The sequence below is a fragment of the Molossus molossus genome, unplaced genomic scaffold, assembly GCF_014108415.1.
Source record: "Molossus molossus isolate mMolMol1 unplaced genomic scaffold, mMolMol1.p scaffold_m16_p_21, whole genome shotgun sequence".
Lineage (NCBI taxonomy): Eukaryota > Metazoa > Chordata > Mammalia > Chiroptera > Molossidae > Molossus > Molossus molossus.
The window spans coordinates 43,657,729-43,681,629 of NW_023425357.1; the positions used below are offsets into that span (position 1 = coordinate 43,657,729).

The following is a 23,901-nucleotide window of genomic DNA, read 5'->3' on the forward strand; positions in this document are numbered from 1 at the left end:
TGATCAGCTACATCCGCTGCTTGTTTGTTGCCTTCCCAGCCCTAGGGCATCTGAATTGAGGTCTCTGGCTTACCCGATCCCAAATCTACTTCAACTCTTCTATGAGCCCAAAGCCTAACAAATTATCGTTCCCTAGCTCAAGAGTTAATCATCAGATTTTTATGTAAATCAGAACAGGAAAGTCTTGCTTGGCCAATTCCTCTCTTGAATCTTGGTCTGATGCCATACTTCATCAATCCTGCAAACTGTGCCCGCCTGCTCAACATTTGTCTACTAACAAGAAGCTCTTTCTTGTCCTTGACCGAAGCTCTCTGAGGCCAGCAGCAGCCGTGGATGTCCAGGGAGCTCAGGCGGGCCAGCCGGATGAGTGGGGAGTGGGTGTACCCAAGCCAGGCCCTGATCTGGGCTGTTTGGGTCCTTGCAGCTGCCTCTGAGGGTGAGACACCCAGTGGGAGAGGAGGGTTCTCAGAAGACGAGGTAGGAGGGAGATTTCCCTATCTCGGAGGATTGTCCTCTGGTGGAAATGAAATTACTCCTTGGAGGTCTCTGAGGGCCCACGGAGGGCTGGCTGTATAGTAACCTCAGGGTACTGATCAATGTCCTAGTGTTGTCGAAAGCCCCAGGGCCAGAGTCTCTTCCTGGGCACATGGGTAGAGCACAGACGGCCTGGGCCCTGACCTTGAGTTGCTCACACCCTGTGGGGGGCTCGGAGAGCCTTTCGTCCTGAGCACTGGGGAGGGTGTGGGCCAGAGCCGGTGCTTCTGTGGTGCGGTTGCCCAGGTAGGACCGTCCCTATTAAAATGACATTAGCAGACGTAGCACCAAGACCCCTGGGTCCTGCTAAGTAAGTAGCTGAGCATGCAGCTTCCGAAGGCTCCATATTCTATGTGGCAACCGAGAAGCCTACGCCCTCGGTCTCGGAAGTCTCATCCTCGGACCCCTGGAGGTGGACCAGCTGATTTCAGGTGGCATCTGCATGAGAATCTTTAATTTTCATTGCGGTATAGTGACTTCATGTGTATCAAAAGCATATACCTAGCTCAGAAAACCACAATTCCGTAGATGTTATTGCATAAGATTTCTCTAGGTAAATGTGAGTTTATTTAGATTTAATTTTAAGAAAAATAAAAAGTCAGTGGTCATATAGGTGATGCACAGACTTTTGTGCTGGTGGGTATGAAAATGACTGAGGTGTGGGAAACTCTGGGCCAGGTGACTTTGTGCAGTCCTAGAATCTACAGAGCCTGGGGTGTATTGTCAGCTCCATAGGCAGGGAAGCTTCTGCACAGAGAAGGGAGACGGGTTCCCAAGGCAACCAGGGGACGTTTCATGGCTTGGTTCTGTGCTCCGGGGAGGAACTAAGTTGGTGCTCTGGTGCAGGTGACTTCTAAGGCAATCTTGAAGGAAGCAGTGGACTTGGGTTCCTTGAAAGGAATCCAGATACTTCCTGTTGCACAGCCTCTGGGCCAAAAAAGATCGCCCCCACCTTGGGGAGCTCTGAGTTCACCTTATTCCTGGCCTCTTCCCAGCCAGCTCCTGATTCTTCCTCTCTGTTCCCTTAGGGCCAGCTGGAGATGCACCAGTGAGGAACACCAGGCTGGGGTGGGTTCGGGGGAAGCAAGCCACTGTACTGGGAAGTACCACACCTGTGAATGTGTTCCTTGGGGTCCCCTATGCTGCACCCCCTCTAGGACCTCTGCGATTTACGAACCCAAAGCCTGTGTTGCCCTGGAGTGACTTCCGAGATGCCACGTCCTACCCTAAATTGTAAGACCAGGCTCGATCCCATGGATGGGCTGCGACCTGGGAGGGCAGAGCACGGAGGGGGAACAAGGTCCAGTGGGAAGGGGAGTGTCAGTGAGGAGAAGGGGAGGGCTACAGAAGTGGCTTCAGTGACCACGTGGCTTTGTTCAGAACATGCAGACCCCTGGGCTCCTGTCCATACTTCCTGAACTGGAATTTCCAGACCTGGGCCCGGAAGACTGGATTGTCTAAAAGCTCTCTAAGGGTTCCGAGTTCAATCACGTTTGGGAACCACTGTGATGGGCTTACTGACTCTTGGTTAGAAGAGACGGTCAGGTGTTTCTGTGTGACCTCTCAGCCAGGCTTAGTCTCCATGATCACTACAGAGCCTGGCTCACAGTGGAAAATCCATAAATGCCTGTGGAATGATGACATGAGAGTGTCTCTGTGGCACGGGACTGGGAGGTAAGGGGCCCCAATCACTGCAGATTTTCAAGCTTAGGCAGGCAACCAGCTTCCTGTCAGTCGCGTTAGGGGTATGTAGCTAAGACTTGGAAATCCCCAAGAGTATTCTGACTGTCCGATTTGGTGAGGTCATCAGGTTGGTCACATTCCTGGCATTGGGTTCCCAGGCCGAGGAGTACTCTGGTGCCAGGAAGCTCCCTAAGCCACAGAAGACCCCATGGGACCCGGGGACTGAGGACACTAAGAGGAAACTCATCTGTTCGTTCATTTGTTCGTTCATTCATTCATCTCATATCTGTTGAGAACCAACTCAATAACTGGATTACATTAGTCCCTGGGTGACACTACCATGGGTTAGACATAACTGTTCTTGGGAACCTACAGACTGGTAGTGGTGGAAGGGATATAAACAATAATGACAATTAAAATACAGAGTGACAAGGGCCACCCTAGGGGATCAGAGAAGAGGCTGAGGAAGCACAGAGAACCACCTAGACTAGCTTGAGAGGAGCTCAGGGATGGCTTTGTTGAGAGCACGAGGCCTTGATTTCTGATCAACAACCTACGAAGGGGCAAAAAGGCATAAATCTTGTCAGGGGGTAGATTTGCAGCAAATCTCTGTACTATTCTATCCAAAAAACTAACAGTAACTGAGCACTTTGTAGAAATATCCACATACATAATCTCACTTAATCTTAGTGTGTGTCAGGCTCAGTGAGAGGGGCTGTGAGGTACTTAGGGGAAAATGAAGAATCCTAAATGAGCCAAATAGTCCAGGGCAGAAAATCCTTTTTAAAAAAAGATAGGCTTCTAGCTGCTCACAGTTGAGTTGGGGAATATGATTACACTTATATGCAAGTTTTGGAGAAATTCTAAGAAAAAACAAAATATGTAGGTGTTTCCAAAGATACCTATGGTCTAACTGGAGAAATCTCAGAAGGCTTCTTGGAGGAGGTAGCATTTGGCCTGAATGTGAAAGAAAGGGGAAAACGTTAACAAGCAGATAGAGGAAGAGAGCAGCCCAGGGAACAGGACCAGCTTGAGCAAAGGCCTGGATGCAGGGGTCTCTCTGTCAGCCTACTCAGTTGGTTCCTGGTGGACAGGCCTAGAAATGTCCTTTTGTTTTTGTGGGGGCAGAAGAGGCAGCTGCCAGAGGAAAGCTCTTGATGTGCAACCCGGTATCCTGATTTCTACAGCTTGGGGAATTGTTGAGCCAGTCTGAGTCTTTGTGTGTTTGTCTGGGTTGTGATGGTGGGTGTAGCACTGGGTGGGTGCTGGTGGTTAATGGAACAATTACTGTGCACAATGTACTTTCCTACCCAGGTCAAAGAGAGTCATGCTTTGATTGTGCCACTGCGGTGGCGTGGCATGATTAAATTTGTACCAAGAGCCCCTGTAGGCATCTTCTGCTCCGGCACAGGAGACCACCAGGCTTCCTTGCTGTCACATGAACTGGCCCCTCCCAGGCAAGTTTGCTGACAGCAACTCTGGGGGTTTCTCCTCCCATTTCCAAGGTGCCTCCAGAACTCAGATTGGCTGCTCTCAGATCAACACATTCTCAAGGTGCATTACCCCAAATTGGAAGTGTCAGAAGACTGCTTGTATCTTAACATCTATGCTCCAGCTAGCGCGAACACCACCTCCAAGCTCCCGGTAAGGCTGCCTGCCGCGCTGGGGGCCCCAGCTAGCAGGTCCTTGTGCTGGGGCCCAGGCAGCGTCTGGGTGTCCGCAATCAGCCCCTGCCTCCTGTTGGGTAAAAGGGAAATGTAGTTGTTGACATGTCAATAACTTCCTTAAAATGTCATTCTAATGACAGATTCACTTGATCTTCTTTTTAGATTGCTTCTTTATTGTCAGTCATTTGACCTTTGATTTTCATTTGGTTCTGCTTCCCCCTCTCTTGAGCAGTTAATGGTCTCTACACATTTAGAGAAGACACTGCTTAAAAAGGACTGATTGCCCTGGCTGGTTTGGCCCAGCGGTAGAGTGTCGGCCCGCGGACCAGTGAGTCTTGGGTTTGATTCTGGCCAAGAGTTATTGTGGGAACTAAAAAAAAAAAAAAAAAGAATACCCTGATTTTGTTTTTTTGTTTTTTAAATCCTCACCCGAGATATTTTTCCATTTATCTTCAGATAGAGTGGGAGGGGGAGAAAGAGAGAGAGAGAAACATTGATGTGAGAGAGACACATTGACTGGCTGCCTCCCACATGATCCCGACCAGGGCCAGGGACTGAACCGCAACTGAGCTACATGCCCTTGACCGGAGTCGAACCTGCGACTGCGTCGGTCCGAAGGTGATGCTCTAATTGCTGAGCCAAATCGTCCAGGGCAGAAAATCCTTTTTTTTTTTTTTTTATCCTCATCCTCACCTGAGGATATTTTTCCATTTTTTGTGCAGATAGAGTGGGAGGGAGAGAGAGGAAGGGAGAGAGAGAGAGAAACATCGACGTGAAGGGACACATCGAGTGGCTGCCACCCACACAACCAACCAGGGCCGGGGACAAACTGCAACCGAAGTACGTGCCCTTAGCGGGAACCGAACCCGGGTCTCTCCGGACCGCAGGCCGACGCTCTAACCGCTGAGCCAAACTGGCCAGGGCAGAAAATCCTTTTTTTAAAGAAGATAACTGCCTTCTCCAATTTTTCTGTTTGCAATGAAGACAGTCAGGTAATAATGTGAAGCATTTTATTTAAGAATATATTGCCCTGGCCAGTTTGGCTCAGTGGTTAGAGCATCGGCCTGTGGTCCAGAGAGACCCGGGTTCGGTTCCCGCTAAGGGCACGTACCTCAGTTGCAGTTTGTCCCCGGCCCTGGTTGGTCGTGCGGGTGGCAGCCACTCGATGTGTCCCTTCACGTCGTTTTTTTTTTCTCTCTCTCTCTCCCTTCCTCTCTCTCCCTCCCACTCTATCTGTACAAAAAATGGAAAAATATCCTCGGGTGAGGATAAAAAAAAAAAAAAAAGAATATAAAAGATCCCTGTATAAGTGAGTCTACCATCTAACTTTGCACCACAGCCTCCCGTCACCTTCCCCCCGCGAGCACAGTGAGACTCACTCTGCTGCATTGTCATGGCAAACCTATTGACTGCTGACGTGCCAGGCACAGCACATTACCTCATCGAACCCCCACAACAACCCCGAGGGTCAGCGTTACTGGGCCCATTTTACAGGTGTCAAAGGTCAGGCATAGGGAGGGCGTAAGTGCCTTGCTCCATGCTCTGCACAGTGAGTGGCAGACTCTGTGTCAAAGCCAAAGCTTTGTCCAGTTCTCCTTTCCCTCAGTGGCTTCCTTCTCTCTCCCTGCCCCAGGGTTGCAGTCCCTAATGTGACCTTTGAAAAGGAGAATGGAAGGGATTTATTATTAAGTATACACAGTGATAATAGCATTTGAGTAATGATTTCAGTTCCCTGGTCCCAATGTTTCTAATCAGTATGGTAAAGTTTCCCCACTTCTTTTTCCTTTTACTCTCTTCTCTTTGTAGGTGGACAAAAACCTTAGACTAGAACAGCTTCAGCTGCGTTTGCTCTCACACAGCTTACAGTGATTTCCGTCTTCCTGTGGTCATGTGTTCAATTCTAGTTAACACTTTCTGAGCCCTTGAAATGTGCCAGCGTTGTTCTGTGAACCTCAGGTGCAGAGTCTTGTTTAAACCTCACTGGTGAAATACGTTTACTCTTCACATCTCTCAGATGTGAGAACAAGGCTCCGAGAGGTTAAGTAATCTGCCCAAGGTCACACAGCTAGTCAGTGGCACAGCTTAGCATCAGACCCAGGCAGGCACCCAGATGCTAGAGCCCACATGCTTACCCCTGAGCCTTCTTCTAAAGACAAACCTCTGATGCTCTTTAGGAAGGTACATGAGACATTTATATTTTCATAAAGAAGAAGGACCCAGATTGCACAGGGACGGGTGTGGGTGCTCAGCAGGCTGACTGAAAAGTGCCTGTCCCCACTTAGGTCATGGTGTGGCTCCCGGGGGGCGCGTTCCAGACTGGCTCAGCCTCCGTCTTTGATGGGTCCGCCCTGGCCGCCTACGAGGATGTGCTGGTTGTGACCACCCAGTACCGTCTAGGAATATTTGGCTTCTTCAAGTGAGTGTCCCCAAGTGATTGACACCCTTGATCCCCAAGGGGCAGCTGTGCATCAATCATAAGGGATTCAGTGCCCTGGATCCTAAGGAGGAAAGAGCCTTCAGTGACATTGAACAAATTTGACCCAAATTATTTAGGTAATTTTAGCAATGAAAACCCCCAGTTTTAGTGGCTGAGAACAATAAAAATCTCTCTCGATCCAGGAAAATCTAACTGGGTGCTCCTCACGGACAGGCACCCTCTCACAGATCAGTCAGGGGCGAGGGCTCCTTCGACCTGCGGCTCTGCCCTTCTGTAGGGCCGCAGACCCTCTGCATTTGGCCAGGAGACGGAGAGAGAGGCTGGAGGACCTTGTCAGGGAGGTCTTTCTGGGTCATCCCGGAGGCGGCACTCATCACTTCTGTTCACACACCATTGGCTGAACCCAGTCGCGTGACCATACCCAACACAAGGGAGATAGGGCAATGTAGCCCAGCTCTGTGCCCTGGAAGATGACACAGAATGTGCGAGCAGTTAATTGTCTCTGCCATGGGGCCCCATCTCAGGCTCCTCAAATGCTCCCCGGAGAATAGTCACTCCACTGCATTGTCTTCTCTCCCCAGTCATTGTCCACTCATCCTGGGAAACATGCCCTCTGCACGGGCTACAGCAGGGTCCATGGCCAGGATCATGGACTCTGGGGGCAGACTCACTGGGCTTGAATCCCAAATCTGCAACATTTTAGGTCCTGGGCAAGGGATTTGCTCTCTATGTCCCCCTATTCCGTGTCTGTGAGAAGGAGCCCATGTATCCAGCAGTATCCTTAGGGCTTGCTAGCAGATTTCATTGACGGGAAGTGGTATGAGCTATGGCCTCGGAGAAATGCAGCCACTGCCCAAACCACGTCCCAGCGGAGAGGGGCCTGCGGTAGTGGACTAAACATGCTGGTCTCTCAGGGTCCTACCCACAGCCCCGGTCGGTGCCTCCCACTGACCTCACGCAGCGGGAAGCCTGGGTGTTGCAGTTCATAGCAGTCAGCCTTTCAAGAGGAGGGCGGGAAAGGTGGGGAAGAACCCAGAGGGGCAGAGGGAGAAAAACCCGCACCATCTGTCTCACAGGTTGGGAGGATTATGGGAGCGTCAGCTGTAACGCCCTTAGGACAGGGTTATGCACAGTGCTGCCACTACTGTTAGTATTGTTATTACTCATTTAGTCATTCACTGGAATCTCTGTGCCCAGGGAGATCTCAGGAGCAGGACTCTTCTGGAGTTCATGGATTCAGGGGAGCCTATGAATACCCTGAAATCTGTGCATTTTTCTGGAGTGTATAGCTTTCCTCGGATTCTCAAACCCATATCCCAGCAGAGGGAGAGAACCAAGCCTGGTTTCCCCCATTACCCCAGTTCTCTGACCCTCAGCCCTTCCCCAGGGGGAGTGGTGATGCCCTGACATCTCCCCACAGCCTCTGCCACCGACTCCCTGGGCTGTGGGAGGCATTCAGTGGCCCACTGAGCATTCTCACCCTGCCTCTTGTTCCTAGCACAGGGGACCAGCACGCTCTGGGGAACTGGGCCTTCATGGACCAGCTGGCTGCCCTAACCTGGGTCCAGGAGAACATCGGGTTCTTTGGTGGAGACCCACGCTCCGTGACCATCTTCGGCGAGTCAGCGGGAGCCATAAGTGTGTCTAGCCTTGTGAGTTCTTCTTTGGGACTTGAGTGGACCTCGGTGGGGGAGGTTACAAAAATGAGGACAATGAACCGTTTACACCTGCTTGGTGCTTCCTCGTGAACAAACGCTTTTATATACATCGTCGCCCTTAGCCTCACACCATGAGTTAGGAGCTCTGTCTCATTTTAAGGCTGACAGCTGTCGTCAGAGAGTTTAAATGAATCACCCAAGATCATATAGTGAGTGATAATTCGAGGGAAAGTCATTTATATTTGTATAATCGAAGCCCTGGTAAATCATTTAATAGAAAAGCTTCAGCTAAAGCATCAAATAACAAAGGATGCATGTAAACATTTCATTATAATTTAAAACATAAAATGCACATTCCTTCACCAGCAGTTTGACACAGGGTCTTACTTTTCAGAGTCAGTTTGCTTACTGGAGGTCCAAAAAGGCTCTTCTGCATAAACCACCCACAGAACCCATTGCCCTCAAATTGTGGGTTCAGTGTCCCTACAGGAGCGTACACTTAAAGGTGCCTGCAAAGCAGTCTGGGAATGCAGCCCGCTTACGGAGTTTTCTACCCCCCTCCCCCCGACATGATTTACTCTTATCTTGTTCACCCCCTAAGGTGATAGCCACATTTTAAGCTACCTGCCTCTGTTAAGGGCTCCCCCTCAAAAAAACATCGTTTTGTTTTCCTTTTGCACACACACATCCATTGGTTCCCACGATAGTTCACTGATGACATACTTACAGTAGCAAGTGTAACCAACAAAACAGTTTGGAAGCAAACACACCTGACTCTTGGCTAGAAATGGATGGGACGGGAGACGTGCAGAGGGGCTAGGAAATGGGTCACCAGCTCGGAGTGCCGAGCGGTCAGCACCTCCTGGGCGCAGGCCACACGTTAGCCAGGGAGTCCGCTCCGCGGCGGGGGGCTGAGCTTGGGACACTGGACCACAGACAGGCTTCCTTGTCTCCCATATAACCCGGGGAGGTGGACTATAGCAACGTCACCTCCGTGACAGCAGCCACCGTGCCGTGCTCGTCTCCCACCCAAGCGCTGTGGCCTCTGGTTCATCACGTTCCTACCGCGGGACGAGTCCGGGATGTCGGCTCACCTCCCGCAGTTCTGTGAGGGGGAGCAGACGCTTAGAAACGGTCAGCACCTTGCCCGCGGTCACCCGCCGGGAAGGAGGGTTCGCTCCCCGGCCGGCGCGCTGGACCTCAGCGTTCACGAGGGGCCCGGGCTTGGAGAGGTTATACGCCTTGCCCACACCTTCCCAGCTGGTCCTTGGACTTGCACACCAGGACGCTTTATTCTCTGTGGTCAGCTCTCTCAAGGAGGCTTCCGGGGACGCTCCTTAAAGGAGGGTTGGGTGGCGTGTGAGGGGTGGGAAGCCCCCTGGGTAACGTTCCCGGATCTCCTGTGTTCTCTCTGCAGATCCTGTCCCCTCTGGCCAGTGACTTATTCCACAGAGCCATCATGGAGAGTGGGGTGGCCATTATCCCGTACCTGAAGGCCTCTAACGAGGAGAGGAATGAGGATGTAGGTACATGACTCCCCTCTGGCTTCCTTCCTCAGTCAGGTGCTGGCAGACCGCGGGCTTGGCCTCACTGACCACGGCCAGAGAAGCTGCTGCTGGCCTCTGGCGAACGTTGCTGCGGCACGGGAGGCCGTGTCCAGTAGGAAGTGGGTCCCAGGACACAGTGTGCTACTGCTGGTGTGCGTGAGCGTGTGACAGTTCTTGATCTTACCCACGAGTCTTTGCTTGTGAGATATATATATCTGTATTTCACACAGCTCACGTCCTATAACCTGCTCTAGTCCACCTAGAGTACTCTGGTGAGATTCTGATGCTGTCTCCAGCTCGGGAGGAAATAACGCCGTGAGGGGGAGATGAGATGTATGCCCCAGGTATTTGTCATCTGTCATCGTGTCCTTGCATTCTGCCAGACAGTGAGGACCTGGAGACCAAGGTCTCTGTGTTGTTCATGTCCCAGCATAATGTCTGGTGTACAGCAGACGACTATAAATGTTTGCTCAATGAATGAGTTCACGAGTGAGCGGATTCACTTAGTGAATGTTAATTAAATGCTGGGCTACTGGGCCATCTGGGAATCGGTCATGTTAGCGGTGCATTTTCTTAAACACCTTATAGAAACTAACAACATATACCAAGAGCAGAAACAGTCATAATATTGCAAAAATATCCTCACGACAGAAGGAAAGTTGATTTTGGTAACATGATATGTCCGGCGACTTTCAGTGTGTACATACATGTATCATGCAGCACACGCATGGTGGGTGCCTGTTGTTTTCCCAGCTCTGCGCTGGGACTGTGGGTTTATACGTGCAGAAGGCTTATGCTAACTTGAGGAGAGTACAGTCATTTCATGCAGGGATTTCAAGCCTGGAACCCATGCCTATGTTTGGAGGTGGTCCTCACACTCCTACGATTGTGCAGACTGTATGTTTGTGCATTTCCCCGGGGAGGGTCTGGGGCTGTCATTGGATTCTCAGAGCATCCATGACTCTCAGAAAATTGAGGACCACCGCTTTCAAGGGACAGATTCTACACATGTGGAAAGTTCAGTGACAGGGCAAGAGGGCGTTTAGCAAAGGGCTAGGGAGAGAAAGTGGGGACCCTTGGGGGTGAGGGGAGATCAGAGGAGGAAGGGAGGCACAGGGGCTGCAGTGGTCTGAAAGGACATCTGGGAGGAGGTGGGACTTGGCCTCGAAGGGTCAGTAAAACTGGTGTAGAAAGAGGAAGAAGATGGCGTCCCAGGCGGGGGTGAGGGCGAGGGTGAGCTGACAAGCTTGCATCCGGAGCTGGACTCATGCCTTGACAGAGCTTGCAAAGCTGCCCCTTGCCCTTTGGACCTCTTGACTCCATTTGGCACCCCGGAGTTGGGCTTCTGGGCTCTGTGAGGCCTAGTGCCAGTGGAGCCAACACTACAGCACGGTGACATCACAGGTCACACATGACCAGGAATCTTGACTATTCCATGGCCACAGATGGACAAATCCCCAACCCCAGCTCAGCAATTGCTAAGGAAGGTCAGGTAAGAGAGTAAGGATGACGCAGGGCCAACCTGTGCTCACCGTGTCCTCACCGTGTCCTCTCCACCGCAGGGACACGGCAGTGGGAGGGCCAGCAGTCATAAGGAAGGGCTGGCCTGTGGCTGCACGGGGGACTTTCCATTTCCTGAGCTTTCAGGCCTGTGCTCTAACTGCGTCCTCTGCAAATAGTTGCAGGTGGTTGCACACATCTGTGGCGGCAACGCATCAGACTCCAAGGCCCTGCTGCAGTGCCTGAGGGCAAAATCCTCCAACGATTTGCTGAGCATCAGCCAGGTGAAGAGGGGAGAGGGTTGGGGCAGAGTTGCCCTTGGAATGGGGTGGTAGACAAACCTTATTGCTCTTGTTTATTTTGACTTGGGACTTGGAAAGATGGGAGCTGGGGAGTCATAGTGATGGCTGTAAAAATGTGGACCCTAGGTCCCTTATAGCTAATTTAAGGAACCTGATGAGCCAGGAATGCCTACTCAGCCTGGAGAAGATCCAGCAAAATACAGATTACAAAAACTGTGCCTCAGCCATTGAAGGCTTCTCACTGGGAAGAGGGACCATACTTGTTCACAGTGAGATGCCTCAAGTCAAGATCAAGAGCTGGACGTTAGAAAGCCACTGTGCTTGTTCTGACCAAGAGCTTCCTAAACACTCTTTGTCTGAAAAAGGGCCTGCTCTTCCAGAAGGCAGAGACACCCGCCTCTGTGGGGATGCGGGAAGGGTCCCGGGACAAATTTCAACCACTGATGATTCATTGGACTGAATGATCTTTTATGTTCCTTCCAATCTTGAGACTTTCTGACAGTCCTTGGAAGAGCGAGGTCATGATCTGTCAGATTCCAACAGTTGTTCATGGTGATTTGGCATGAACGGAGGATTTGCTGAGAGTTGAGCTAGAGTTTGGGAAGTGGACGAGTCCTTGACCTGATGGAGTGTCCAACCCGACTTCCAAACACAGACTTAAAAAAAGAACCACAAATAGAACCAAGTGCTGCTTTCTGAGACCCAGAAAACATGCAGCCTGATCCAGGGCCCAGTGCTGAGGAGACACCACAGGAAGGTGTTCACTTGACCCTCACGACCCTGACGTCCCCTCCGCTCACCACGCTGCCCATTGCATTAGGCCAGTGGTTCTCACACTTGGAACATGCACCAGAATCACCTGCAGGGTTTATTTTTTAAAACTTGGCTGGACTGTACCCCAGAGCTTTACATTCAGTAGGCTGGGGTGGGGCCTGAGAATTTGCATTTCTAACAAGTTCTTGGGTGCTGCTGATGCTGGTCTGGGAGCCCTGCTTTGAGAACCACGGTGCTGGGCACTGTTTTTCTTAGGTAGGTACTGTACTCATCCCCTGCAGCAGAGGAGGAAACTAAGGCACAGGGAGTTGGCCCCCCTTGCCCAGGCAGCGTGGGTGCATTGGGATTGCTAGAGCGGGTTGGCTCGGCGTGGCTCGGGTTTGGGGATGGCAGATTTTGCGAATAGAGACAGCTTCTGACTTTTCTCATTTCAGGTAACCAAGTCTTTCACTCGCATGGTTGATGGTTTTTTCTTCCCTGATGAGCCTCTAGAACTATTGATTCAAAAATCATTTAATTTAATTCCTTCTATAATCGGAGTCAATAACCACGAGTGTGGCTTCCTGCTGCCCATGGTAAGAATTCTGTCTGTGCCTCCTGTCACCCCCTCCACAGTGAGGCAGGAGTTGGCTCCCACCGCAGGTCACTCCCATAGTGACAAGTGTTGTAAGGACTGGAGCCCAGCAGCCGAGTACAGAGCGGTCAGCGTTCCTGTCTCTGAAGGAGGCTGCTGAAGACTGGGTCACCATAGTAGGTGTCTGCCCTATCCTTGGATAGGGATATATATGGCCCTAAGGGACAATGGGGTCCATTTGAGCTCTGTTCACAGCATGACGAACGCTTGTTTCGCATAAGCAGTCACCTCTTACGAGGTGAAATCCGTGCAGGTTCAGGAAATTCAGGCCTTCACACTTCCGGCCTCAGCCCTGGCATTGGGGTTTCCAAGAACGCGCTCTACGCGGGTCCGAGCTGCAAAAGCATCGACCCGTTCCATTCCCTCAACAAGGACGGGCTGGTACTTACTGTATGCCCCGAGCTCTCACAAAAACTGCGCATGAGCAGAGAACGTGACATGGTCCCAGCTCTCTGCGCGTGCACCCTCGAGGGCAGAGGCGGATGGAGTGCGAGGTTGAAAGGACGGCTCCAGAGAAGGCTGTGAGGGACACAGGCTGGGGAGAGAGCTTCTCTAGGGAGGAGGAGGGGTGGCCGGGAAAGGCTTTCCTGAGGGGGGTCACGTGCGCTGAGGGCTGTGATCCCTTGACCCTGTGGTTCCAGAAGACCCGCCACAGTTGAAATACACTTCGATCTGCCCTCAGAAGAGCGGAGTGTTCAGATCCTCAATACCATCAAAGCTCATTTGATGGACTAATCTCCTTCTCTCAAGATGCAGGAAATTCGCTTTGAAGTGCAGAGGTTTGTCGGTTACAGGCTAGTTGGTAGCCACAATTCCCAGCTTCTGAACATGCAGAGAGGGTCCTTAGAGGTTAAATATACTTGGGGATAACTTCAATAACTCTAGGGGTTCCCTCAGATTCCAGGAGACAAATTTGTTTAAATATCTACTCTAGTGATTCATTCCTCCCAAGATTTTTAGCAGGAAATGTGCCAGGGAAACTCATTTGACAAGTGAATAGTATCTCTGCCCCCTCATTTTTAAACTGTAACGTTGGCCAGGGAAAGGTCATTTAACAAATAATTTCTCGTACCTCTTACTATGCACTGAGCAGAGCCTGTGTTCTTAACCACCAGCCTCACCACTGCACTGGCCGCCTGCCAGCTGCTGGCTTCTCGGGGCCTGATTGCCAAGGTCTTTGGAGAGAATAGCAAACCACTATTCTCGAGATTCTCTGGTCTCTCGTTGAACTTGGTTTCGAAGCCAAGTTGTGGCTTGTATTAGTGTGCTAGGGCTGCCATAACAAAACGCCACAGGCTGGGTGGCTTACACAGCAGGACTTCATTTTCTCACAGTTCTGGAGGCTGGGAAGTTCAAGGTCAAGGGGCTGGCCAGTTCGGTTTCTTCTGAGGTCTCCCTCCTTGGCTTGCAGGCGGCTGCCTCCTCGCTGTGTCCTCACAAGGTTTTTTCTCTGTGTGAACCCATCCCTGGTGTCCCTGCATGTCCAAATTTCCTCTTCTCATAAGGACGTCAGTTAGATTGGATCAGGGCCCAACCTAACATCCTCATTTTAACTTAATTACCTCTTTAAAAACCCTATCTCTGCACCGTCACATTCTGAGATCCTGGGGTTAGGGCTTCAACATAGGAATCTGTGGGGGCCCACGCAGCCCATAATGTGGCCTTTCCACGTGGCAGTGCTGGGTCCCACACGGTACAGGTGTAAGTGGGAGTGGGTGCCTCTTGTCAAACGTGAGCAGGAGAAACTATTGCTTGGCCCACCCACGAAGGCTGCTTCTGCACATGGCCTCCTGGGGCTGAAAGGTCACTGCTCTTCCCCGCCTCCCCCTGGAAGGCTGGCGCCTGCGCCCTCAGAGAGACTAGTTCCCTTTGGGGGACCTGGTGTGCTCAGAGGGCCCCGATTCTCTCCACAGAAGGAGTTTCCTGAGATCCTCGGCGGCTCCAACAAGTCCCTTGTCCTGCATCTGCTGCACACAATCCTGGTAAGTTCTGAATTCTGAAACCCACTTGGGACTAGGGACTCATCTTCACCACATGCCAGCCAGGCTGTGGACTAGGTCCCAGCAATACTGAGGACGTTACTCAGCCATTTATTTATTCACTCCCTGCACAAATACATCCTGGACTTGAGGATGTAGAGACGGATTACTTTCCTTCCTGCTTTTCATCTTTCCATAAACATTTATTCAGTGTGTGCTCTGTGCCAGGTTCATTTCATCCATGTGTTCAGTAGTCAAATGTTTACTGAGCGTCCACATACCCCAGAACTTCCCTAGACACTAGGGTACAATCAGAAACAGGCATGTCCCCTGCACTTGAACCTGTAGACTATTGGGGTGGACAGACCTGAGGAGACTCTTCAGGGTGTTGCTGCACAGATCAGGGCAGAGGGATGTCCAGGGTCCCGCAGTGTCCACGGGAAGGAACAGGCGGGTCACTCAGGGAAGGGTTTCGGAGGGAGTTAGATGTTTCTGGCAGATGGAGGAGCGGTGCTGAGGGGAGCTGGAGGAGCTGAGAGGCCCAGTTAGGCCAGAGCAGTGTGGAAAGGTCAGCAGAGGGTTGGCTGCAGCAGGGAGGTGCTGCGGCTGTTACGTACTGTGGTGGGAATGTGAGCTCACCCCAGGGACTGGGAAGGGGAGAGTGACTTGGTTTGATATCCATTTGAGAAACAGTCCAGTGGCCGCAGAGTGGACCAGAATGGAGGCAGGGGTCCTCAGCCCTCAGGCTTAGGTGGGATGTTGGATGAGTCTTGGCTGCCTGAAGATGATACTTGGGACTAAAGTTTGAGAGACATTTAAAATATGAGTTGGACAGTGGAGTTTCCCAAGCTGGATTGGAGATGGCCTCACGGAGGGAGAGGTCATTGAGCTGGGTCTTGGGGAAGGAGCACATTTGAGCAGCAGGGCATTTTGAGAGGAGAAGGTATCTTGAGCAGACCCCTGGAGTGGGAGGTGGGCAGTGTGGGAAGGTGCATGAGGACCAGAAGGGTGTGTAGCCTCTCCTGGGGCCAGTAGCAGGGCAGGAGGTGCTTTTCAGATGGTAAGTTGTTCTCTGATGCAGATGGCGTAGTCTTGCTCCAGAACCCAGGGGTCTGCACCTTGACTGCCCTGTTGGGCTCGCCAGAGGCTCCATACAGCATCTGTACCCATCTTGGGTACTTGGAGCACCAAGGGGGCTGCTGGGCGTGTGGTCCTAGTGGGAGGCACCTGCTCCGGAGCCTGGGCCTACTGCACAGCCCTCACTTGCTCTGGGCCTGATTAAAGCGGCAGCCTTCGGAGGGCCCGATGGACAGTCCAAGCAGTGCTCCTCGGTGTGGTACATGGCGCCTCCACAATCCCCAAGAAATGTGAAACGCTGTGCCTCTGTGGTACAGTTCGGGGTTTGAGGTGCAACAACTGTCTCAGCATTCTCCAGAGTACTAGACCCCTAAGAACAGCACCAATGTGGCTGACCGGAACCTTTATGAATTTTCCTCCCACCTTCTGGCATTTGTGCCTGGAAAAGGTTGAAGGATTGCAGACTGAGAAACAGCCCGGTACCAGGTCAAGGAAAGCATGGTATGCCCTGTTGAAGGCCTTGGCAGTGGGTCTCAGGGAACCAACAGAACTAAAGTCCTGCTCCATACCAGGCTGCAAGATTGTCTCTTTCCATCCAGTGTAACCCTCTGGACAACCCATTGTTTTTATAGGTGAGGGAACTCCAGGAGACCAGCGAGCTCAGATCAGTTAACAAAGACCGGGAGTCACTGCTGCTACCAGGAACGGGCGTGTGACCTGTGTAGTCAAACGGACCCTATGCTCAGAAGGGCCTACACTTGGTTGCATGTTCTGTTGTCACCATCTTGAAATTCTTGTAATTTCTGAACAATTTTTCACTTGCCATTGAACATTGTCAATTGGTACCGGGTCCCACAAATGGTGTAGCCAGCTCTGCCCAGGGTTGGCTATTTATGAAACATTCCAGAGGGGTATGCATGCTGTGATTAGGAACATGGGGTTTAGCCCTGGCCGGTTTGGCTCAGTGGTTAGAGCGTCGGCCTGCGGTCCAGAGAGACCCGGGTTCGGTTCCTGCTAAGGGCACGTACCTCGGTTGCAGTTTGTCCCTGGCCCTGGTTGGTCATGTGGGTGGCAGCCACTCGATGTGTCCCTTTCACATCCATGTTTCTCTCTCTTCCTCTCTTACCCTCCCACTCTATCTGAACAAAAAATGGAAAAAAAAATCCTCAGGTGAGGATTAAAAAAAAGGAACATGGGGTTTAGATGCAAATAGACTTGTGAAAGAATCATGGTTCCACCAGTTTAGACCAACCGCTTAACCTCTCTAAGCCTCAGTTCCCTCATCTGTGAAAGGGGCTGGTTTTGATACTTGCGCCACAGGCTCGCTGTGTGGGCTCAATGACACAGTGGAATGCTCAGAATCACGCCTGCACAGGCAGATGCTTCACACATGGGCTTCGGTCATTGACCTGGGTCTCCTGTGACCTTGGTCTTTTGCAGCATATCCCCACCCCATATTTACACTTTGTGGCTGATGAATACTTCCACGATGAGCAATCCCTGTTTGACATACGGAATAGTTTTCTGGACTTGCTTGGAGATGTGTTCTTTGTGGTCCCCGCGCTGGTCACTGCTCGACATCACAGAGGTGAGTCCCGGAGCCACTGTCCTGCAGGACCACGGCGCAACAAGCCTGGTGGCTGCAGGGATCCTTGTGCCTGCTGACCGCCGCCTTCTTGGTCCTTCTGTCCCCTCACGGAGAGGAACCTCCCAAGGGGCTCTGGGGTTTAACTGTACATGCCAACTCTGCAATTCCCTGCCTGCCAGGGTTCGGGATGTTGGTCAGTTCTTACAGTTTCTGTTCCTTCCCCAAGGGGGTGGACCTTGGATCAGCATGAAGGGCTGTTTTTGAAGAGTAGAGGCTCTGCCCTATCAGGCTGTTGTGAGGGCCTCTGGAGCAGAAAACACCAGCTCCAATAAGGAAGAGGGAAGTTAGCTTTGGTCAAGTCACCTCTTGTATGGGGTCTGGCCCCACCCCTGGGTCTGTGAATCCAGGACTAGACCAGTGGGGATGCAGGGCCACCCCGCTCCCCCTGCATGGGCGCCGGCCACGGGCTCCTTCCTTCATCTCTGCAGATGCTGGAGCCCCTGTTTACTTCTACGAGTTTCAGCACCGGCCCTACTGTTTCAAGGACAGGAAGCCGGCTTTCGTCAAAGCAGACCACACTGATGAAATCCGCTTTGTTTTCGGAGGCGCCTTCCTGAAGGGCGATGTCGTCATGTTCGGTAAGGAGCTGGCTTCCGAGGCTCCTGCCCTTGCAGGACCACGGGAACAAGCAGGGGGTGAGGAGACACGCCTCCCCACCGCGGGCGCGGGCACGGAGCCCCTCTCTCGCCCCGAGCTACGCGCGAGTCAGAGGACTCGCTGTAATTTACTGGTTTGAGCTGTGCTTCACAGCACCTTCCCTGGAAGATGCCCCTACTGGTACTTTTAGAGACCAAGCCGAGAAGAGCTGCCGACATTTGCTTGATGAGTGTTTCTCCGAGTACTAGGGCCTGAAGGGTGGGAGCCCCTCATGCAGTCTGATTTGTCGTTGAAAGAGCCACTTTCTTCCATCTCTCTGACTGCCAGTCTCACCCTCCCTGCCCTGCTCAGAACTCCTCCGGGGCTACCACCCGGGGCTTTAAAAGGCAACAGCCTCTTTGTTCATAGTCCCGGCCCAAAGTGGCCTGGATCCAGGTGATCTCATGTGATGTTTGTGAACTGTCACTACTGAGGTTCGCTCATGTATTCCTGAACTGACGACCTGTTCAGTGCCTAAAATAATAAGCCAATGAGATGAGGTTACCAATAGGAAAAGTTACAGAAACTACACACAGAAAACATCTGTAAAATACATAGTTTTAGAACATTACACAGTGCCGTCTCGGCCCGTTCAGGCTGGCTTCCTGACGAGGAGGCCAGAGCGCCTCATGCAGACTGCACGTGTGCGCTGGGGTTTGCTCATCGCCCCATTTCCTCGTCCAGTTCTTCGTTCTCATCTTACAACACCCATCCTAACAGCTTCTTCCTAGGTTGTCCCGGGGGTCAAATGAGATAATTCTCATAAACACACAGTGAGTGATACTGTTACTACTCAGCAACCATTACTGAGCCTGGAGTATTGATGGGTACATAGACTCTCCAAACTGGAAAAAATGAATGATACATGTGTCAAAGGGTTAACTTCCATGGTATCTAAAGAGCTCCTAAAATCAGTGCAAAAAGAAACAACCCGGTGGAACACTGGGTAACAGATATAAAGTTTGTGGAAAAGGAAATGCAAGTGGCCTTCAAATGTCAAAATCCACTCGACCTCACTCTCAGCAAGAGGACTGCAGACTTGCCTTGACGGAGGAATCAGTTTTCATTGGTTGAGGTTGGGAAGAGCAATACGTTTTCCATAGTTACTGGAGCAGGGGTGGGGAAACAACCTCATGTATTAATGGAAAACTTGATGAAAATCTGAAATGCATATGGTCTTTAGCCTAGCAATTCCACTTCTAGGATTTTTTGTGCAATTTTATTTTCACATGTGCAAAGATATACCTGCCCACGAAAGCATTGCTTTTACCAGCAAAAGTCTGGAAATAATGTAAGATCCATTAGTAGAGTACTGGATACACAAATTACACATTTACATGATTGCATATAAGTATATATATTCGTAGAACAATAAATGATAATAAGTGGGAGGTTTTTTTTAATCCTCATCCAAGGACATTTTTGCATTTATCTCTAGACAGAGCAGGAGGGAGAGAGGAAGGAATAGAGAGAGAGAAACATCAATGTGAGAGACACATCGACTGGCTGCCACCCACACGACCCCAACAGGGGTCAGGGACAAACCACAACCGAGGTTCTTGCCCTTAGTGGGAACCAAACCCAGGACTCTCTGGTCCGTGGGCCAACGCTCGAACCGCCGAGCCAACCGGCCAGGGCATAAGTGGAAGTTTTATAGGTGACACTGTGGAACTATCTCCTAGATAGAGTTTTAGCAAAAAGATGCAGAATCTGTGTCCATTATAGTACTGCGTGTGTAAACACATGTCCACCTAACCCCTGTACCTGTCCAGCCTGCCTTCGGAGGGTGCCCAGGAGCCTACGGTTGTTGCTTCCAGTTGGTAACAGTGGAGAGAAGAGATGGGAAGGAAACTAACTTTTATTAATACTCTTTCTGTATTTTGGGTTTCGCTCTTTGATCAAAATGCTTTGAGCATACCTTTTCAAATAAAGAAATACAATAATCAGAGAGAGAGAGAGATGGTCTCTGCCCCCAAGGAACTCACAGCTTCAGGGCGGGTGGGAGAACATGGGATGCACAGGGAGGCTGTGATTTCTTGGGCAAAGCCTCAGGACTTGCAAATACAAAGGAGTCACATGGCTGAGCAGGCTGGCGAGGAGAGACGGAAAAGGAGTTCATCACATGTGAGGCTCCTTGGGCTTCTGGCGAATCGCTGTGGGAACCGGATTTTGTGATTATCTCCCTCAGAAGGAGCCACAGAGGAGGAGAAATTGCTGAGCAGGAAGATGATGAGATACTGGGCCAACTTTGCTCGGACTGGGTAAGTAAACCTCCGGGCCTCCCCACAACTGGGTGTTTGAAAAGAGAAGTTCACCCCCGTTTCTTCTTTCGCTCCCAGGGACCCTAACGGGGAAGGCCTGCCTCTGTGGCCGGCCTACAGTCAAAGCGAGCAGTACCTGCAGCTGGACTTGAACCTGAGTGTGGGGCAGAGACTGAAAGAGCAGAAGGTGGCGTTTTGGACAGAGACCCTCCCCCTGATAATGTCCACTTCCGGAGGGTGCCCGAGTCCTCGTTTCTCGTTAATCTACCTTTCTCTGCTCCTGCCAGTCTTTTTCTCGTTTGCTCACTGAGAAGTTATCTTTGTGTGAAGTTGGTTTTCCTTCTCCTACTGCATTTCTCCTGCCATCACTGGCCTCGTTCTGTGTTTCACTACTTTATGGAATCAGCTGCTTCAGCTGATCCTTAGCGAATTCTTTTCAACATCAAAACAATGCAATTTGCCTTGAAAACTACCAGATTTCTTCAGTACATCTTCCAGAGGGCTGGCCTATTAGTTGGCATAATAATGATCTTGTGATGCATATGAAATAAAAGCAGAATGTAAAATATGTACAGGGAACAGAATTTAATTTTGGGCTGAAAACTCCTCTGCACTCTCAATATCTAAAATGAAGTGGACTGTCTGTCAGAGAAGGTGTCTGCTTGTGTTACCTGAAATGTGAGTCTTCCAATCCCAATCCAGGCAGGTTTCGGCCACAAACCAAGCACGGATTTCCTGAACACCACTGGCTTGAACAGGGTTCCTTCTATGGCTCAGAAATATGCGGGGGAAGGAGGCATGTCAGAGAGCCTCCTTCTCAGCAATGGAAACCAGGCGCCCTGTAAGGTCAGGAACCCAGAAGTCAAACCCTATGCAGCAAGGTCAGGTCAAGGACACCGGGGAGAAGAGATGTTTCCCTGATGGGGTTGAGACTAATGGATCATTCAGTAAATCTACACTGGGTGCCTGTCATGTACCAAGCATATCCTCACTGGGATACAATGGTGAGAAATGACATACTATCCCCCAAATGATGAGCAGACAGACAGGAAGCAGACATTCACGCTAGTGATTATTTATGATGTATGTTTGTTATGTTCACTCAGCAAAAGTAAGGTATTTTCAGAAAGTGTAACAAGGGACCTACTTTAGATTGAAGTCTTAGGAGGTTGTCTCTGGAAAAATAACACATGTGGTTAAAAAAAAAGAGATGAATTAAAGTTAAATAGATGATGGGCAGACAGAATTGTATATACCTTCATTCAAAGGATGCATTTTCACTTTTTATATCCACACAATTCCTATTATATCCTGATATTCTAGACCAGAGTAATTCATTTTTCCTTGAGGTGCATAGAATAGGAGGGTTCCTGAGATGTCAGTAACTAGGTGCATCTGGTCAGAGATCTCCAGCTCACAGTCTGAATCTGGTCCCCAGAGTGTTTTCTTTAGCCCACATAAGGTCAAAAATGTTTTGGAATTAGTTTCCAACTAATTTTAAATGAGGGGACTTTCACATGAAAAGCTGTTTCCAGCTGAGAGAGAGAGAGAGAGAGCTGGCAACACTGGGCTGCATTCTCACATGGCAGCCAGGACTTCTGACCCTTCACACAGCACTTTGTGCCAATCAGAAGGCACCTGTCTCAAAACCCTCTGCAGACATCTTCCAGGAAACTGTCACTGACGAAGATCTACGTCTGTGAGGTGAGCGACGCCCTGCAGGAGTGCCCCTGTGCAGTGCACAGCCTGGCGGCTCTTCCCAGCGCCCCCGGAGGGCAGCCCCCAGAGCCGGGTGACTGCCCCATGGCACGGGCACGAGCTCTCAGCTTTCCAGTCCTCGCTGTCCCCTTAGTCCTGTGCCTGGCCTTTCCACTCACGGATACCACCAGGCCTCTGAAGCTATTTCAGTCTGGACCCTCGACCTCTCATTTCACAGTAATCTGGAAAGGTGGAGGGATTCCCTCCAGGCCCCTCCGTGAGTTAGCAGCAGCCCAAACCCAGGCCTTGAGTCTCTTGTCTCTCCAGAGCAGAACCCTTCCTGCCAAGCTGCCTGCCTCCCTCAGCATACGACCCTGGGCTGTTGGACTGTCTCTGGCGTAGGGGATTGTGGGAGAGGTGCATCAGTGATGCTGGGGCCCTTTATGGCTCCAGGAAGAGGGAGTGAGCCTTATGCAAGCTGGAGCTTCAGTTGCTTCTGCAGCTGTGGAAGGCTAATTTCTACATCGACATTTCAGTAAACTAACAGCTAGAAAACATCACTCAACTCATTTTTAAAATACTATCATATTAAATGACATTACGCATATTATTTATATACTGCTCACAGTCTCAGCATCCGCAAATGTAGTTCTAATTTTGGTAGGTGTCTTGCAAGAGAGAGCATATTTCAAAATCTTCCAGATACTGGGCCCTCTTCCCTGCTTGTTCCTGTCCACATGCAATCAGATGTATCACTGAATTACATTGAAATATAAATGCCACTTGGTATCCTGATTTCTTTCTTCAGTTCAGGGGTTTCTCTCAGGGGTATAGTCAGCAGACTGATTCGGAGACTTCCCCCAAATCCCAGTACCCAGGCCACCCCCGTTATCTGTGCAGCATCTTCTCGGCTGGCACCAGGAAAGCTGTATTTTCAGTGCTCCTCCCTGGTCAAGGACTGCTGTGCATTGATTGTGTGGCATATGCATTTTCCAAGTTGCTAAAGGAGCTTTTAAAAACTCAGCTGGCATATCTGCCTGTTGTGGCTCCATCAAATCTCTTCAGCTGCTAGCCCGCTCCTGGACTTATGTGGGCATAATCTGATAACAACTGTGGGAATAGGTACTTTGCATTTTAAAAATTATCCCTGGCACCTGGATTTACAGGAGAAGATGGACAGAGTCAAAGCCATCCTTTTAAAATTAGTCCTTTTAAAATTAGTCTTATATTCTACAAGTTCATTTCCGAGAGTCCCATCACTTCGTGTTTGCGGAGAGCACAAGTATATGTATTTCGCAGTCACCTCTGCTTTTTTCATAATTGTGAGAGCAAAATATTTAATTATGTTCTAATTGTAAATTAAACATTTAGTTTTTTGCAGAAAATCCTTCCCCCAAACAATCTTGGACCTGAATCACTAAATCAAACCCAAACAAAAACTCCTAAGACAAACCAAATGTTTTTGCCTGTGTATTTCTTAGTGTCCAGCAGAGGGCAGCATCATATAAAGGGAAAAATGCTTCCTTCCACCGGGCGGCTTCTGGGTGGTTGTGCCGGGACAGTGTAGAACTTGGAAGGAAAAGAACACCGGTCAAATGAGCTCAGTTACAAACCAATGCCATTTACTCTTGTTCTTCCCCCGTAACATGTGGAAGGTGGAAAGTACTTTGTTACCTGAAAAGTCTGACTGTAATAACTCACAGGTGGGGCAGGGGTTGGGGCCAGCAGTGTCTGTCTTTCCTCAGGTTTGTATTTTCCCATCAAGCCTTTCTGCCCCAGATGGGCAGAAAGGAGTCCTTGTCCCTGTGGCTCCCTGTTCCTCCCTCAAGGGCGCTTTGGACTCTGGATCTGTCTGCCCCAACTCCA

The 23,901-nt window shown here is 50.5% G+C and overlaps 1 protein-coding gene across 2 annotated transcripts; it reads left to right on the forward strand.

Annotated features, from left to right (window-relative positions):
- Positions 1-333: 333 nt before the first annotated feature.
- Positions 334-20,839, forward strand: LOC118639066 (carboxylesterase 5A-like). Of its 2 annotated transcripts, XM_036275260.1 has the most exons (13): positions 334-436; positions 1,563-1,767; positions 3,723-3,861; positions 6,167-6,300; positions 7,820-7,973; positions 9,397-9,501; positions 11,206-11,310; positions 12,537-12,677; positions 14,650-14,718; positions 17,233-17,380; positions 17,869-18,018; positions 20,265-20,337; positions 20,416-20,839. In XM_036275260.1, exons 1-13 carry the CDS (start codon positions 334-336, stop codon positions 20,645-20,647), a joined length of 1,758 nt encoding a protein of 585 aa, XP_036131153.1. In that variant the 3' UTR covers positions 20,648-20,839. The 2 variants fall into 2 exon arrangements, with proteins under 2 accessions (XP_036131153.1, XP_036131154.1); XM_036275261.1 differs by lacking the exon at positions 17,869-18,018 and having other exon boundaries at positions 364-436.
- The last annotated feature ends 3,062 nt before the right edge of the window (positions 20,840-23,901 follow it).

Bases quoted from the DNA above. Each gene is read 5' to 3' on its own strand.
- LOC118639066 (XM_036275260.1), top strand. From the start codon at position 334: ATGTCCAGGGAGCTCAGGCGGGCCAGCCGGATGAGTGGGGAGTGGGTG. The intron at 11,311-12,536 runs GTGAAGAGGGGA...TTCTCATTTCAG, and splicing joins ATTTGCTGAGCATCAGCCAG to GTAACCAAGTCTTTCACTCG. The intron at 14,719-17,232 runs GTAAGTTCTGAA...GGTCTTTTGCAG, and splicing joins ATCTGCTGCACACAATCCTG to CATATCCCCACCCCATATTT.